This window comes from Centrocercus urophasianus, unplaced genomic scaffold (assembly GCF_019232065.1).
Source record: "Centrocercus urophasianus isolate 14NV4802_14NV808 unplaced genomic scaffold, USGS_Curo_1.0 seq_35, whole genome shotgun sequence".
Lineage (NCBI taxonomy): Eukaryota > Metazoa > Chordata > Aves > Galliformes > Phasianidae > Centrocercus > Centrocercus urophasianus.
The window spans coordinates 7,904,344-7,922,760 of NW_024884922.1; the positions used below are offsets into that span (position 1 = coordinate 7,904,344).

Below are 18,417 nucleotides of genomic sequence, written 5' to 3' on the forward strand. Positions count from 1 at the left end.
CAGACATTGCTAGAGAAGATTCTACAGTGTGGGTTACCCTGGGTTGGGTGGGTGGTTAATATATAGCTGCACAAGAGGTCCACTAGATGTCACTGCAAATACCAGCAATGGGCTGAACTCTGCCTCATCGCTGCATGGAAACCCACACAGCAAGATCTGGAAGATCCCATAAAGCAAACCCCTGCCAACATTCTGCTGCCACCCAACAGCACTGCCAGAGGAGGATGCATCCACCTGAAAGGCTGTTTGTTATGCATATTAGGAAACTATTAAAAAAAATACAGCTCAGCTAGCTTTTGTTTCTTATTTCAAAGCTGTTTAGACTTTGAAAAACAGTGAGAGGTTGAAATTCTTTATGGGGCAGATCAGTAATATTTGCAGGTTGACAGGCTGCGTCATCTGATTTACATTCAGCTGGAAGTTTCATAAAGCTTTGAATCTTAGAAGAAATTCAGATCTGCTGCACTCGCCATGTCTGTGAAATGAGGGCCATTATTGGTGCAGAACTAGAAATTTAGAAATGAGAAGGCAAATACGAGAGGCAGAAATCCATACACAGATTAAATCTTCTGATTTAAGGGGTGCACTAGTTATTGTATGGCTGGGGCTACGAAATTGGAAGTATGGCCTGTGTTATACTGAAGATGTAAGCACATGCTACAATGAAGACCACATTTACAGAAAATTTTCTTAATATGAGCACAACTAGAAGAATGTTGCTCCCATCTGCCAGCAATTACAGAAAATGATAGCATATCTACAAAGCCTTTACAAGCCCTATCTTTACTGACAGGAATACTACTTGTGTGCAATTCCTTCACTAGACTTTTGTAGACACAGGATAATCTATCTCCCAGGTATTACCTCAAAGTCAATAAACAGTAAATTAAAAATGAATTCCAATTCATAATCACAGATTTTACATCCAATGCCATACAGATTAGCTTGTCACAGAACATCCTGCAAGGCATTTCCTGCATTAAGTTTCCACTTAATCTGTCTGAGACAGACTTCCCATTTTCTCAGAGAGATAGCAGCTTTTAATCAAACCAACAGCACTGTAAAGCATGCCTGATTATACAGTATTGCCTTTTAGTAGTCTCATCTCTATTCAATGTACATAAAGTAAAAGGTGTGTACTTTAACCAAGTTTTGCTGAGAAAGGTTGGATAAGGTCAGAGAGAACCAGGATTCTGCCAAACAATTCTACAGCTAAAAGAAAACATTTGCTAGTAAATATATCACAATCTCTCCTATCGCTGTATAGGAAGGATGAATGAGGAAAACACTGATTAAAATAAAAAGTCACAGAGGATGTTTCCCTGAGCATCAAATTAGTGCAGACCTTAGGAAGCACAATGTAAGTCACTGTTACAGAGTTTGAGTACATCTACATGGGCAGGAAAGCACCCTGTGCAGACACTGCTGTGTGCCTCTCAGTGCAATGGTTCTGAGATACAAATTGCAAGTATTTGCAAGGGAAATTCAGAAGAAAACACCTTCTGGAGCTAAAGAAGTTATCTGCAAACATGCAGAGAAGGGATTTTGTAGAGGAAGCACATTCACTTTCTAGTGAGCCTCCATGGAAAAAAGTGGGGGGTACTAAGTATAAACTTTTCTCATCTTAGCACAGTTGAATTTATTCTGCAGTGAAGCAGCTAGGAAATTTTAATTTATCAGTTTCTATGTAAAGACAGTAGAAGTCTAAAAACGATTTGAAAGAGTAAGTGTAGCATTCCACTGTTTTGAATATGAGCTAGAGAGATGCAAACTCAAGTGCCAGTTAAGACCACAGAGAAGACAGTGAAGCTTCCTGTGTATAGGAAGAGTCAACCTCTTATGCAGTGTGGAAGGAAGAAAGCTGCTAATTTCTCAAGACAGTTCACAGAAAGTGTGTGACAGTCCTGCAGCTCTCTCAATTCTCGTTCATGATTTGTAATAACTAAAACTAATGGTCACTAAAAACAGAACTGTAAAATACAACCTGACTCTGCAAAATAGGCACACAGTAAAACTTACAGCATCATTTTATACTTCGCAGTACATTTCCTCATAAATACCCACCATCACAATCACAAACACCCTGATGTTTAGTTATTTGCCTTTCATTACAGCATCCCTGTCTCCAATCCAGCACTGTCTGGCCTTTTCAGCACGTGCCAACCCGAGTGAAACAACAGAAACAGATGTGATCAGGGCCCACCTACTGACAGCAGAAGCACAGAGCTCTCCCTCAAACTTTTTCAGTACTGGCACTGAAAGCTTTCATGCACTGCTGTCTGTAATAATTCTGCCGCCGTCTTCATTGGACTAAGATTACATTAAGGACAGTGTTGAGCAGTTTCTGAATGTTGAACATGTTATATAAAAAGGATATCTATGAAAACCTGATGACAGAGTGATAATCTTATCCCATAACCTTAGCCATGCATTATGTAGACAAATAAATGGGACCAAAAAACATTTTTATTTTCTTCAACACTTTCAACAGAAGTTCAGGAAGAAATGGAGCTTGGCTGTGTCATTCATCATCTGACTCAGGCCAGACAAGGATTTTAAGAAAGAATCAGGATGAGAAATGGACCAGAAGAGAAATCTGGATTTTGGAAATGTCATTGGGCGCCACAGAATCACCACCTCCCTAGCCTCTGCAAAGGGGACAACTGCAGACACCTCTGCAGAGCGGGGCTCTATTTTTGTGAGATTTTTCTTTCAAGCCTCTGTGGCTCTACTGGGAGTATGTGCTTTAAGTTGAATTTATTTCAGTAAATTGTCATGAGCTTTTAACAGCTGGGGATGACAAAAAGAAGCACACGGACCAAAGTATTTCTTACCGGAAGGTGGCTAAGAGGCACATCCACCTGGCCCAGGAAGTCGTCTCTAGTCTGTCAAAGAAAAGAAAAAGCAGAAAATAAGCAATTTTACCCATGAGGTTCTCTTTACACCAGAGGAGTAAAAAATGATGAACACCAATCCAGTCACAATGAAGCAGGAATAAATACAGTTCTGTACAATTCAGCTATTCCAACAGAACACTCTGACACTTCAAAATGGCTTTTTAGTCCACAGCGTGGGTGTTGAGTGCTGGTGAAATTCCAGTGCCTCCTCTAATGACCTATGCATAATTCAAAATACAAAATGATAATCAACTCTGTGCATGAATTCTTGGCTCAACACACATTTAAAAAGCAGGATGACATAGCAGTTCAGCATGTGTTCCTGCCCAAGCTTAGTTACTTTTTTACCTTTAGTTTAAGGAGAACCTCACATTCACAACTAATGGGGAAGGGAGGAAAAACTAATGTCCCACTAGTGAAGGTACAGCTGCATGAATTGCAAACAGTTTCCCCTCAGCTAAGAGCTTATAATTTTACCAAAGAGAAAGCAAGAAGTAGAACTTGTTGGCAGCCTCATCTCTCCAGCACCCACTGACACCTGATGATGTCTAAACACGTGGTACCCAAGGGCCAAACCACCCATCCACACCTCCCACCTCACACAGCACAAACATTGACACAGCGCTTCTCAGAGCACTTCTGGCAATCACGGAATCACAGAATGGCCAGGCTTGGAAGGGACCTCAAGGATCACAAATCTCCAACCCCCTGCCACACGCAGGGCCACCAACCTCCACATTTCATAGCAGCCCAGGCTGCCCAGGGCCCCATCCAACCTGGCCTTGAACACCTCCAGGGATGGACGGGGCATCACAGCCTCTCTGGGCAGCTGTTCCAGCACCTCACCACTCTCATAGCAAAGAACTTCCCCTGACATCCAGCCTCAATCTTCCCTCCCTCAACTTCAAACCATTTCCCCTTGTTCTATCACTATCAACTCTTTCAAATTGTTGATTCCCCTCCTGTTTGCAGGCTCCCTTTAGGTACTGAAAGCTGCCATGAGGTCACCCCGCAGCCTTCTTTTCTCCATGCTGAACAAGCCCAGCTCCCTCAGCCTGTCCTCGTAGGGGAGGTGCTCCAGTGCCCTGATCATCTCTGTGGCTCCTCTGGACCCTCTCCATCAGCTCCTTGTCCTTCTTGTGCTGGGGGCTCCAGACCTGGACACAGCGCTGCAGATGGGGCCTCACAGGAGCAGAGCAGAGGGGGACAATCACCTCCCTGTCCCTGCTGGCCACCCCTCTGCTGATGGAGCCCAGGAATGTGCTTGCAAGGACAGAAGAAAAGGAATAGAGCATGTTAGCAGAGGTGGACAAAGAGGATAACTTCCAGAGGGAGAACACATACTGTCATCACTCACTAAATCCCAAAAAGAAACAGCAGCCAACAGTTTTCTCACCCAACAGTGAGTCCTGATCAATTCATACAGTGGCAGTGGGTGCAACCGTTCTAGCAGAAAACATCTGCATCCTGACCACACAGACATTTCTGTTCAAGCTGTGTGCCTTCTGAATGCTGCTCACTTAGGCATTACCTTTCTCACTTAGGGACACCTCAGAACTGACACAACACTGAGCAGCTCCTACAGTTAGCAGTTGCCAGCACTATATACTAACACATAAATAAAAAATAATTCCCTTTGAAACCAGTTTATCTCAAAACCAGAAGTAAACCATGCCTGCGCTACCCTATGCTTATCCCCGTTTTCATACCTCACCTAAAAACGATGACGTCCAGCACCTCAATCTAAATTTGACTGCTGAATATGACATTTCCAAAGGAATGAAATTTTGGCAACAGACAAGACATACAGTAATTAAATAACATACGTGCATTTGCTTTGCCAATCACTGTGCTGGATTTATATCTGGTATTCATTAATCTTCTAAGATATTGATTTTCAAAATAAAGCATCTTGCATTAATCAAAAATCAACTGTCTGTCAGGGAATACAAATTCTGGCAGAACCTGTTAATGACACCAGATATCAGCCCCACTGAATTCCAAAGAACCTGCGTTTATTTATACCCCCACTATGCACAGGATTCCAGGAAGTGCATGCTGCTGCTCTGAAGCCAAGTTTACATATTCCTCATAGCAGAGCATTAGGTTTAATATTAAAATCCATATTTTATATGATAACATAATAAGAATGCTGTTTCTGTTACAAAGATAGCATAACCCTCTGACCCCTGGAGACGGACACATGGCTGTGCAATATACTCATACAGCAATGCAAAAAGAGCACCTGTACAAAGGAGCCTGTCTTTTCCAAATTTAAATAAAAACAGCAAACAGGCTTTTAATTACGGAATTGTGATTATTAACTCACTCACTAACTGCTGGAAAAACCTGGCAGTATGCTTTGCTTTTAGAGAATCAACACGCTTCTCACTTAACATTGGCAAACACCACCCATCTTTCACCTCCCTTCAGTGGGATTTCCCCAGTGTCAACTACTTGGAAACAAACACCTATCCCTATATCTGTTCATGCAGCTTTTTTTCAAGAAAAGCAAATCTCACATGCACGGAAAACTTCCAGGATGGTTACTGTCCCTCTGCTTTGGACAAAGGCTCCTGCAGCTGCAGCAGCACTGCGTCCAGCACTCTGCGCAGGCAAGGCCAAAGCTTCAGCTCCTCCTGCTGTCCTGTAAGACAAGGGCTGGGGGTGGGGGATACTGAGGAGGGACAGAACCATGACAGCTGACCTAAACTGGCCAAAAGGATATTCCATACCAGGTGACATGATGAGAAAAAATTACAGACGTGAGGGGAGTCGGCTGGGGGTGGGCTGCAGCTGAGGGGTGGGCTGGGCATCAGCCAGTGGATGGTGAGCAACAGCGTTGTGCATCACTTATTTTGTAATAGAAGAACATTAGGGCTGCTCCAGAAGTAATGCCTCCTATGTTATGGCGCTGGTCCACCATGTCAGAGGCAGATGTTGGTGGGAGGGCAGTAGAGGTTGAACCTTCCCACCAATATTCCCCTCTATCCCCTTACAACAAAGGGGCAGACTGACAAAATGGTGAGACCTCCTGAAAGCTTTATTTTTATTTGGCACTCCACATTGCAAGTCAGCAAGTATTCGCCACTGTCCTTTCTCAATTGGAATTAATAGAGGACCAAAGTCTAAAGATGCCTGAAAGTAACAGAAAAGCTCATGATTACTGAGATAGTAAATCAGTATTATTTTTTAAAAGCCACATTTACTTTATTTGGTTTCAAAGAGAATGCAGAATCTCATTACTCCAGATTCTGCCCTATTTTCCTGCTAGTTCTCTCATAATGAAAAGCAATCATTTCTGTTCTGTGTCGGAGGCAGAAAGACACCATCTATTTAGGAAACCCGAATCTGTCCAACCGTCTCCCTTAGTTATGCAACTATCTTGCAGAAAAGTAATACCAATGCAGAAGTCCTTAAATTTCTCTTTGGTGTGCTCAAAGACAGCTGGCATATTGGGCATTCTCTACACTACATTTTCTTGAATGCACACAAGCTGCTCCGATTACATCAGTCATCAAATCCCAAGTGCCGACACAAATCTCACACGTCCAGCCAATCACAATGGGAAAAAGGATGCGTCACCTTGTTCGTACTGATGATTGCTTAATGATCACCAAATGCAAACACTATGGCTGTGTCCAAACGCTACCTGAGCTCCAGCAGCTCAGGGCTGTGCCCACTGCCCTGGGAGTTTACTAAGTGGAATTGTCTGTAGTCACCTGAGGAGGTATAGAAAGGAGTCCGTGCTTTTTACATACAGAGGTAACTCGCGTTATTTCTGGCTTTGGAGACACCACCTGAAGTTGAATTTATCTGATTAAAAATTATTAGAAATAATTACTTCTGAAACGGCTAGAACTCTTCTCTGATTTTAAAAGGTCGCATTTTTACTTGCATCCCAAATGCTGACAAAACAGACGCTCAGAAATGTGGCGCTCTTAAAGGCGTAGCCAAACAGAGAGCAGCAGTTGCAGCAGCTCCAACTGACTGCTTTCAGATTTGGAAAGGCATCGCACTGTAAGATGTTTTTCTCATTAGCAAAGCTGCCCTCACAGGGAGGTGCTCCAGCAGCAGAGCAGACACCCCGCTTCCAGCCCCTGCGCATGCCCATACATTATTCATGTCTTCTGCAGATCTCACCGATCAAAAATTAAAGACGTTTCAGTAATTCTTCCTACAAAGCAAAATGTTTTAGAAAAAGTATTTCACGTTGCAGAACTGCTTTACTGTTGAGTGCATTATTTACTTATCATGAATGGCTCTACTGAATATGAATATCCATGAAAGTCTGAACCAGAGCCAGAGCTCAGTACCAAATAGTGACATGGAGATGGTCCAGCATCTGTGTCCACCTGCGAGCACACAACCATAGAACACAGCACACATCCTGGCAGCATAGGTTTCTTTCTGTAAATCAAAGCAAACGTATAGCAAAACAGCAGACCTTCAGTTCATTTCCTCAACACTTACCCAGTTGTTCATTTGTGCAGTAATAAAAGGACATTTACTGTTCCTTTAATGGCCTTCACAGAAACTTCACGCAGGAACAGCCACTGCAGCTACTTTCATTTAAGTTTCCATCTTTTCTTTCTCACTGCAAATCCAGCTCTGTTGTCATGACAAATTAATCTGAACGATGCCTTTAAACTATGGATTTGGTTTTTCAGGAGGAGTTATTGGGGAGCAGCGTACTGGAACACCAGGTAAAGCAGGCACATTAATGAGTGCCAGTAGATTTCTATGCAATATTCTGCACTCGCCAATGACACCCCACAGAATACTGCTGAACATCCAAATGAGCCTGTTCTCATTCAGCTGTATCTATCACATTAAGACTTCATTACTGAAGCCCTCCGGTACTGTTTCCATCCATTATGGGTAGTTAAAGACAAGTCACTGCACAGTGGCTCCCGGGATATCGTGTACACTTGCACAGGCCTCCTCGTGGCTGCATCTTATCTCTGACAAGATAAGAGCACTAACACCCAGGCAGAGGCCCTTCCCTGTGCTGCACATAGCAGCACTCCAAGCAGCTGTTTCAGAAAGCAGGCAGCACCACTGCAGTTGCAGACGAGTGAGAAAAGTCCATTTCCCAGTATGCACAGACAACCGTGACAACCAGATCCTTATGGAAATGGATTAAGTACATAAGCATAAATGATTTAAATTCTAAAATATTTGCATTCTGCTGCTACTGCTTATTTAAACCCACTCAGAAGCACTGGGCACTTATGCCAAAACTTGATGCATTCCTGAAATGTGAGCAACATCCCCAAAAAGCTGTGGACAATGGCAGGGTAAAGGCAGCGAGTTAAAGATTTATTCCCTTAATTACAACAACACAGCTTCTCTGCTGGGTCCTGGCTGTATCCAAACGTGGGCACATGGGAGCTCTGTGTCCCGGTGTGGTTCTCAGTGACAAATGGCACCCTGGAGCCTGCAGCATGCCACAGGTGTAAGAGGGCTGCAATCATGAAGAGGGTCGTGTGGAAGGTGGAAGGACAGGTGGACAGCCTACCAGAAATTGAATACCCTGGGACAGATCTGTTCCATAAGATGGGAGGGGACAAACGAAAAAAACCAACAGAGAACACTGCAATGTGCTGCAGCAGTGGGTTCTGCTTGCCGTACTGGGCTGCCTCAGCTCTCACAGATTGCTTTCTATGTTAAATCCCACTTAACTTTCTGTTTCTGAAAGCTGATTGTTTGGGATATTTCAAAATATACTTATGAAATTGACATAGAACTGTGACTTTTTTCAGTGGCTCTCAGGAAGTTTTGTTAGCGATCGTATCATACCTTAACAGGATGGAGCAGTACCAAGCGTAAAGAACATGGGAATCTTCCATTTGGAGGATGACTTAAAATGGCGAGATCAGGGCTACTGGATGGTGTCACTCCCCTACATCTATGAGCATCTGCTGGAAAACAGCTGCTCCTCATTAAAAGGATTTATAGCTTTTGTTAAGTAACAGACATACATACATAAATATGTCAGGAACAGACACACAGACACCTCCAAGATAGGAACAACCAAACCACGGGGAAGGTGTCCCAGCTGCCTACTGCTGTGCTATTCACGAGCACTCTAGCAACTCTACAAACATTATTGAGTGACCCAATGCTTTCTGCCCTCTATGCTGTACGTCTGTGATCCTCTTGAAATTAACTGTGCACTGGCAATGGAGCAAGAAGTGGAGGCAAAAGCATTTTTTACACTGGGTTTGTATAAGACCGCACAGGATTCACTGGGGAATCATTGCCACGTGTCTATGAAAGACGTTATTAAAATTCTTCACTCTCACATACTAAGAGGGATTGAATCTAGAAAACCAAATTCAAAGTAGAAAGATTTTAGATGGAAAGCTAACCTTGGTAAATCAGAGAGCAACATCCAGCCGGGCAGACAGCAGAAGGGCTGTGCCCAGAAGATTATGGTGTTCCCCAAAGCACCAGGAGCTGCACTTCATTGCTGGGACTTTCTCAGAGGCCCAAGTTCTGCATGTGCTCAAACTCTTTTTGCAGTACCTCCTGCCTGCACAGAGCAACACATGTCCCATGGACAGAGATGCTTCCAAGCAATGCCACAGGGAACTGATGGAACAAGGATGCATGAACTGGCTATGTCCTAGCAAGCATACTTTCTCCTTTCAGACTCACTTGCTGTGCAGGAGAGCACAGGTAACACTCAGAAACACGCAGCTCACAGAACTACAGTGAATCAATTGCTGAAAGAGAGCACACCTGCTAATGATGGGAGTGGGTGAGGTGTGCTTGGGACACTCTGCAGTGGGGTGTGACATTCAGCAGATTAAAAAGAGAAAAATGACTTGACACGCTGCTCGTTAATACTGCCTTGTACTGCAGACACCAGAACTGTGCAAAAGACCCACACCTGCTGCCATGGCTTCTTCTCCTACCAGCATTGCTTGGATTTCCCCTGCACTCACCTACTTATCCTTCCAGCCATGCTCAACCACCAGCAGGAGCTCCTCCGCCATGAAGCCCAATTGCCAAGGAGACAAAGAAAACGTGGAAGCATCAGGAAGCAGAGCAGTGAGATAGCAGCAGCACAGCAACTGCAAGCAGGCTGGCATTTAGTCAGGCGAAGCTGTCCAAAGCCACTCAGTAAGTTACTTTAACAGCCTGATCTGAGCAGCACTTGTGTTCAAGAAGGCATGCACTTGGCAGTATCTGAAGTAATACTTGGTTCTTTAATGATTTTCCTAATGTTTAGAAAAAAATGCAACAGACAAATAACCTTGTAAGAATGCTAAATGCCACCTATACTTGGCACAGGAGCATTTTGTATCTGCTATTTGCACTGAACAGAAGCTGCCATTCTCTGGCCAGAGAGAAGTTGAAGGAATGCCTCTGCTGAGGCATAGAAATGCTGATTAATGGACAGTTAATGTGGGTTGGCTTCATGAGTTCTTCAAAGAAGTGAGCAATTCACAAAGACACATGCTCAAACACCTCCTCTCCTGCCAAAACAAAGAACCTCATGAAAATAAGACCAGCTAAAACTCAGAGGTTGGAAATAACACCTTTGTTAGTATTGCAAAGGAGAGCCAATGTTCCATTTGCCTTGCTGGTTTCTCATGTTTTCAGTTCTGAAACACATGCCCATGCCCACATGGGTCCTGTGAGACCTTGGGCAGGAGCCACTTCCCCACCAGGGCTGTTGTGCAGAACGCAGTGCCCTGGTTTGGAACCATGGTTTACGACTCCTCAGAAGTGACCTTTAAGGGAGCTGACATAAACCAAATCTGTGTTATTTCCCTGGCTCACGTATTATGTCAGGAGATCAGAAACACACTATTTTTAACTACTTCATTTGTTAAACAATTTTCTTCTCTCCCTCCTGGTGGAACACAGGAAGTCATGAAAATTCAACTTAGAATACTGACAATCCCAATTAATTAATTCCTTACAAAAAAAAAAAAAAAAAAAAAAGAGAATTACAAGTTTATGCTGCTCAGTTCAAAACAGCTTTTCTAAAGTCTTTGTGGGAGCAAATTATCCACTTAGATGGTAGCCAAACAGTGTGCATGTGGCGATACAATTTCTCAGGGTGAAGAAAAAAGACCAGGGGTGAAAATGTTGAAGGTATTCTTATAATCAAATACTGACTTCTTGGTGTGTTCCCTGCATGAAGAGTGGATGCATATACGGCTACTGTGGGTTATAACAAAAAAAAAAAGAATGGCATGAGGGCCGGTGGCTGCAGAAACACTTGCTAGGTATGCCTGGCCTGTAATGCTGCTTCCCACAGAACTCAGGAACCATATAAAAGCAGTAAGGGCTCCCTGCAGCTCCAGGCTCTCAGAAACACAACAGAAGGGGCAGAACATCACATCAGCTCCATGGCGAATGGCACCAGCACTGCACATCCAGGGCTCCGCATTCCTCTCTCCCTCCTCCTCCTTCTGCATCTGCTTTGGCACCCAGCACAGCAAACCCAAACGGTGGCACTGCCTGATCTGCACAGCCCCTGAACCTCAGTGCTGCGGGGCAGGAGGGCATGGCTGTGAGGCTGCTGGTATTCTGTCCAGCACCTCTCAGGTTCCCAAGCACTGCTCACTGGCTCTTTAGCAAGAGGTTTGGGGGCTGCGTGTGATAGTCTGCTGACCAAAACAGGTGTAAATAAGTAAGTGAGTGAAGCAGCAAGCATTTCAAGCTGTTTGCAGAGAGCAGGTCACATGGCAGCTCTCAGAGACAACAGGCAGTGCAAACCCTGCTCACAGACCTATACAGGAAGCCCCTGTTCTCCTACACTGAAATGCATTCCCCAGTTAAACTGCCCCCTCCATTTCCATGTGCCTCCTGCTTGCGAGAGGAAGCGTCTGAGGTACGACCATACAGCTTTCCCTGTCATAACACCAGATAAGGAGCACACTGAATGAACACTGAAATAATGCCTATTTTTCAATATCTGGATAAATTAAGGGGGATGTTTACATTCAAAAGATACTTGCTCCTACTGTGTCATCAACACTCACTGATTTAATAGGAAACTGAATTATCTCACTTTTTTTTTGCAGGCATACAGCCTGCAAATCTGGGCAATTAATTGATCCAAAGGCGTAGCATCCACAAGTCTGCGCAGAGAGAAGCAGCAAACTCTGCATATAAACCCTTCTCCACCGCATTTGTTTTTATCTCTCTTTACAGGAAAGTAAATATGAGAATCCTGGCCTAATGCATTGCTAGTTCTCTGAAACAGAAGCACAGCAAGGCTTCCTGGTGGGCAGCAATAGCAAGGCACTACGCACATGGAGCTCTTCCTTTCAGTTCTCCCATTACCAACACAGTGAGCAAGATTTGCTTTCACTTTGAGATTCTCATTAATGTGGCCGAGGAATATTAAAAAAGAGTGACATCAGACAAAACAGCATCAGCTTCCCACATCCAAGTGGCTGCCATAAAGGCTCTCAGTACTCAGTTACCTATGAAGAACAAAAAATTGTATTTCCCTCACATAGCCAATATCCAGCATTCTAATACAGAGAACTGAAAACGGGCAACAGGCCTAAAGCAACTCTACAAATGCACTGATTTCTGAAAAACCCTTTTGTTTTGGCTGCAGGCATCAAATAGTAGCTGCTATTTTGCATTTTATAATGCATGTACTACCTACAGCTTTCAGAAATTGCTAGTATACAGCCTCACTTCAAAGGAATAGCTCTTGGATGCGATTTATTTCATTGTTGATTTTTTATGCCTAGAATTTGACTCACAAAAGCATATCCTGGATGCAGATTACATCCACAATGAAAACCAAAGTTTTAAACTCCACTTTCATTAAAATTCCAAACATTGCTAATATTTACTTGCTCTTTTTCAGTGCTGTACACTGAGAGATGAAAGCTGTAACAGAGTTGGTGCCAACTTCCATCTGCTGAAATCCAGAATCTAAACATTCATCTTACAGTGCCTGTCTTTGAGGTTCTTAGGGAACTGTAGTATCATTCATCGTGGAATCAGGAAAAAATAACATATTTTGAATAAAAATCAATGCATCCAGCAGTCAACTTCATCACATCTCCATCAGCAGCATTTAACAAATCCTTAGGGGCTCAGTAACACAGAGAAGTGTGCTCATGAAGCTTTGTTTCCACACCCAGCAGGTTGCTCTGTGCTTTGGGGTGCATTGTGCCAGCCCCCACTGCCCACCTCCCCTTCTGCCCCTCCATATCCTTTTAAAAGGGCTCTTTGCTGCTCTGCCTGGCATTGCACCTGGGCTGGAATTACTGCTCTGCAATCAGTTGGGGATTTCACCCCCACTTTAGTAGGTACACATTTACACATGTATACATTTACATGTATGTTTATCTTGCAACTTGTGTTAGCAAGAAAACAAAATACAGTCCCCACGTGTGTACTTGCATTCATGTGCTGTAGAACACCTGAAAACCAGCTGCACTGGTGACAAACTGACAATTTGAGGGAGGCAGCCTTCCAGATCTCTGCAAAATAGGCCCTGTCTGCCAGTGGGCAATTTTCCCACAAAGACAGTTTATATGAAGACCTGAACAGGCTTCTTTAACACAGCACTGTTGGTACCTGAGAACTGGATCTTGGTTCTAACATCCTACACGGATTTCAGATCCCTGCATAGCATCATCTGTTGCAGAAGATGAAGCCCTGGCAATACAAAAACTGTCTACTGTCAACTAAGGTTTACAATAAGTGAAGACCAACATGCAGCACCACGCTGCTGGGGATTCAAACATCCTTTGGTTTATCGAGTGTGCTTGTGAAGGGACGCAAGCCCTGCACTGGGGAACAGTGGCACTGCATGCTTCCACTGCCTATCATAGATTGTACTCTGGCAAAAAGATCCTAAATTCCCATTTATACACACTGCAGTTCACTTGGAGAAATCCATTCATTTCATCTATCATACTTAATTTTTGCAAATTACAAACTCTTCCTAACTTTGGACAAAAAACAGCTTGTTTTTTGACACTACACAACAGCTTGTGTAAGACACTAATACAGACCTGGAAGGCCAGAAATTCACCACACGCAGCTTATTTGCTGCTCCTGAGAGAAAAAAAGGAATAACTTCTATTAAAATCTCCTCTGCTGCAAAATCCAAGTGTAGCAACAAGTGATGTTTGACCAGGTGCATTACATGGATGCAATGCTAATGCAACTAGCATCTGAGGACATCTCTGTGTTGAACTTCACCTCCTCCTTAAGAAGACCGAAGGTTAAAAGGTCACAGAGTATCTTGTGAAATTTCTGAACTGGAAAAGAAATGCTGGTGATCTGCATTAAGGAGGCAACCAAGAGCTCCTACCAGTGCTTTGGAGCATGAGCATATTCATGTGGGTTTTTTTTTGTTTTGTTTTTTATTAACTTAAAAATGCAGAGAAAACTGCAAAAGCTCAGATCTTGCAATTCACGCATTCAGAAAGATGTTCTGCCCAGCGTTCAAAACACACAGTACAGCCTACTGAATTCTGAAAAGCTGCTTGAGAATAAACACACTGCTACATAACTGCAAGCTGCATCCCCAAACTCACTACAGTCACTCCCAGTAAGTATGGGTCACTTGTGTTTATAATAATTTAGCATGCTGGCAAGCTGTCTCTGATGGGGCTTCTAAAAATAATGAAGTGTTGGTAACACGGGTGCTCCGCAGCCCCACTTCCTGATCCTCAGAAGAGCCACGTGGAGGAGGTTCTGCGCCAGCAACAGAGTTCTGCTCCATTTACACTGAATCTGAAACGAGTGAATGTCTTCTGGTAACACTACACCACGCTTGAAGCAGATTTGAGCTAAATGGTTGGGATATTTGTAACCGAAAGACTTTTCATTGCAGATGTACTAAAATATAAGGATATTACTGGTAGAATGCACAAAACATGAGCTGTGGGGTGTGTGTCGACATCCAGGATACGTGCAGAATGTAGTGGGTGTAATTCTTGACTTTGATGATGCTTTGAATTTTATTTAGAAGCATGGAAATATTTAAAATAACTGATTTAATATAACTTCTTCAGATAACATTGCTATAAACTTATCACAGAATCACAGAATGGCCCGGGTTGCAAAGGAGCACAGTGCTCATCCAGTTCCAACTCCCTGCTCTGTGCAGGTCACCAACCAGCAGCCCAGGCTGCCCAGAGCCACATCCAGCCTGGCCCTGAATGCCTGCAGGGATGGGGCATCCACAGCCTCCTTGGGAACCTGTGCCAGTGCCTCATCACCCTCTGTGAAAATCATATGTGGATATGTGTGCTTTGCTTACAGATGGAGCAGAAATAAATTAGTAACAGCTCAAAGCAGAAAATCCTTTGGATAAAAGCAATCATGAACTGTTGTAAACTGACTCCTTGTGGAGGACAACTGTTGGCCAAATGCATCCAGGCTGGATGTGGCTCTGGGCAGGCTGGTCTGTTGGTTGGTGACCCTGCACATAGCAGGGGGTTGGAACTGGACGAGCACTGTGGTCCTTTTCAACCCAGGCCATTCTATCATAGAATCACTTAGGTTGAAAAGACCTTAAAGATCATCGAGTCCAACCACGACCTAACCATAGTACCCTCACAGCCCTCCGTTAAGTCATGTCCCTGAGCACCACATCCAAATGGTTTTTAAACACATTCAGGGATGGTGACTCAACCACCTCCCTGGGAAGGGAGGATATATGAATAGGCAAGCCTATCCCAGTGCTTAACAATCCTTTCTGTAATGAAGTGTTTCCTGATATCCAACCTAAACTTACCCTGGCGCATGATTCAGATATCTCAAATAGAGATATTTGACAAATATCTCTAATGCTGAAGCAGCTTTCTATAATAAAAGCATTTGAAAGACATGCCCCAGTGTGTTGTTTCCAGCGATCTGCTGAACACTAAAACTGATGCTGACAACACAACCTGCTGTTGCCCTGCCTCTGTTTGTCAAGGATGCTACTGCTCTTTGGGAGTGCAAATTCCTTCTCAGCAATAGGGTTAAGAATACCAGTGAAGACACTGCTGATCTCCTTCCTGGAGCACTGTGCACACTGGTCCTGCTGTGCTGCAGGCTGAGAGGCAGCACACTGCACACCTGAGGACAGCAACGCTGCTTTGGGGACCTTTTACCAAGGTCTTCAGCCTCAGAATTTGCTTTTCCCACACTTCCTGGGCAGCGCAGCACCCAGCTGGATGCACACAGCAGCAGAGGATTTGAAGAGAGGGAAGGTGAATTTTTTTCCTTTGTGTTTATTCATTCTTTTTGGCAGCAGAAAGCTGCACAGTCACACTGCTGGCTTTATTAACATCATTTTTTCTGCACAGAACAGTAAATAGTGCCATCCTCTTAAATGAAAAAAGCAAACCAAAGCAAGAAGATGAAAGCACCAGATTTTAGATGGATGCATGCAGCAATACATTTTGCAACAAGTTTTAATCCAGAAACAAAGGCAATGGGAGAAATTTGGATTTAGGACAGTGTGTGAATAACAACAGTCACAAAACGTGTGACTTCAACTCAATTTCTTTTCTCAAGCAGCTGAACAGTGCAAAAAGCAGTTAACACCATATCTGTTTTATTACGGGTGGTTTTCTGTGCCCAGTGCCCTGGCTGGCACCTCCAGCATTACAGTTGTGTCAGCATTTCCATTGTAAATTGTGGGCCTTATAAACTCAGCTTTACAGAGATCACTGCGTACTGGAATTCAGCATACAAATTTCCATGTAGGAGCAAGTACTTTATTACTGCTATGAAACCAAAGGTGATGTTATTTCCAGCTCTTTTCTTCAAGATTTTTTTTTTCCTGATTACTTTACAGAGAAATACTGAATGATACAGCCTGCAGCAAGAAAGCCAACAAAGAATGAAATCCAGAACAATTTTCCATGAATCTCTGGGGATGGGTAAGGACACTGTGGTTAATTCCTGACTGTACTGTGTATCTATGTGACTGAAGTAGATACACAATATAGACATCCTAAATGTGCTTGTAAATTTCCCACAGCTAGATAGGATATCACAGAATCTGTGGCCCCAGGGGAACAGCAGCCTCACCCCCACCTGCAGCTGCCAAAAGCATTCCCATCTGCACAGCACTGAGGCACTGCAGCCATCTGCACTCCTGGTGCAGAAAGCCCAGGGCAGAGCTTCACAGCTCTATTCACTGAGCTGATGTAATCATCTAGCTAGGGCAGGTAGCATCATTACTGCTCTAGAAATGCCCGTTAGGGTCCAGACAGCAGTCCCTGAAGGAAGTCTCCAGATCTGGACAAAGGATGTAAAAGGATGGAATTGCTGTGTGCAGCACCAGAAGGCAGAGCAGCCTCTGAGGAGCAGAGCACGTCTCACACTATCCATCCGCCACTGTGTGTGTCCAATGAGTTGTGCTGATCCAGGTTCCACGAAGGGACTCAGACAGCTTTCGGCTTTCTGTGCCAGAAAAAGCTCTAATTCCTCACTATGCAACCCCTACAACATAATTTAGCAGGTAAGCAGTTAACAGTGTGACTTTCCTTGGTGCCTGCCATATCGAACCACGTGGCTCTCAGTAGCTGCTGCGAGGAGGCAGGCAGCCCAGGGACACAGAGCAGGACAGGGCAGCCATGTGCCAGGGGGTTTCAGGTGGGGCACAGGGAGCAGAGTGCTGCTGGGAGCTCCCCACGTCTCATGCCGTGCTGACACTGGGTAGAAGCAGAGGAGCAGAGGTAGCTGGTGTAGTTAGGATGAGTCTCAGGTCCCAAGAAGTATCAGCCTGGGGCTAGTTAAGGATGAGGAACCTTACGCTGTGCACTGAGCACTGTGTGAAGGACAGCACTAAAAGGAAAACTGGGATTTCCCTCCTCCAGGGACTGGGCTAGCACTAGATCCTGAAACAGAACCTCCTGAATGGTTCCTTGAATGAGGGAGGGGGAGTGGGAGGTAGAAATCTCCCTTTCATTTTATTTTATTTTTAAATATTCCCACCAGTTTTTCTTGTGAAGATCAGCAACACATAACCCACTTACTGTCCCAGCACCATCTCAGGAAAGAGATTTTCAAGGCATTACCATAGTTTACACCAAAACATGGAAGGATCTGTTTCACTGAAACACACAGATCAGTTTGCATATGAAAGAAAAACAAATACAGCCCAGAAGCAATTTTCATCCTAACCCAAATGTCCCATGGTTTGCAAATTCCATGGTAAAACACACAGTATTTATTCCTGATCTGCCTCTCACTGTCATAAAACAGCATGGACAGCCCTGGTATAGCTCTGCCAACTCTTGTGTGGAACTGTCACAACCCAAAGGGATCCAGAAATCTGAAACAAATGGAAAGCAAAACCACGGAGGAAGCAGTGCCTACAGATGGGGTCAAAAGCAAATCCATCAACCCTGAAGGACTGTAAATGATACATTTATTTCACTGACTTTCATGCCATGCAGTGATTTGGAAGTTTCTTCCTTAAATATCACTGATAACCCACGTGGCAATGATACAGAGGAGCAAAATTACTAAAGCAGTCACTGACAACTGTCCTGAAAGATACGTAATTCTGGAGACT

The 18,417-nt window shown here is 44.0% G+C and overlaps 1 protein-coding gene across 8 annotated transcripts in view; it reads right to left on the reverse strand.

Moving 5' to 3' along the window:
* NEDD4L (NEDD4 like E3 ubiquitin protein ligase) overlaps window positions 1–18,417 on the reverse strand; it is a 134,127-nt gene that overhangs the window by 38,720 nt on the left and 76,990 nt on the right. For all 8 annotated transcript variants that reach the window (XM_042831108.1, XM_042831107.1, XM_042831105.1 and 5 more), the window contains one exon: window positions 2,835–2,885. In XM_042831108.1, the coding sequence (XP_042687042.1) occupies window positions 2,835–2,885 (51 nt within the window). The remainder of the gene's footprint in view (window positions 1–2,834; window positions 2,886–18,417) is intronic.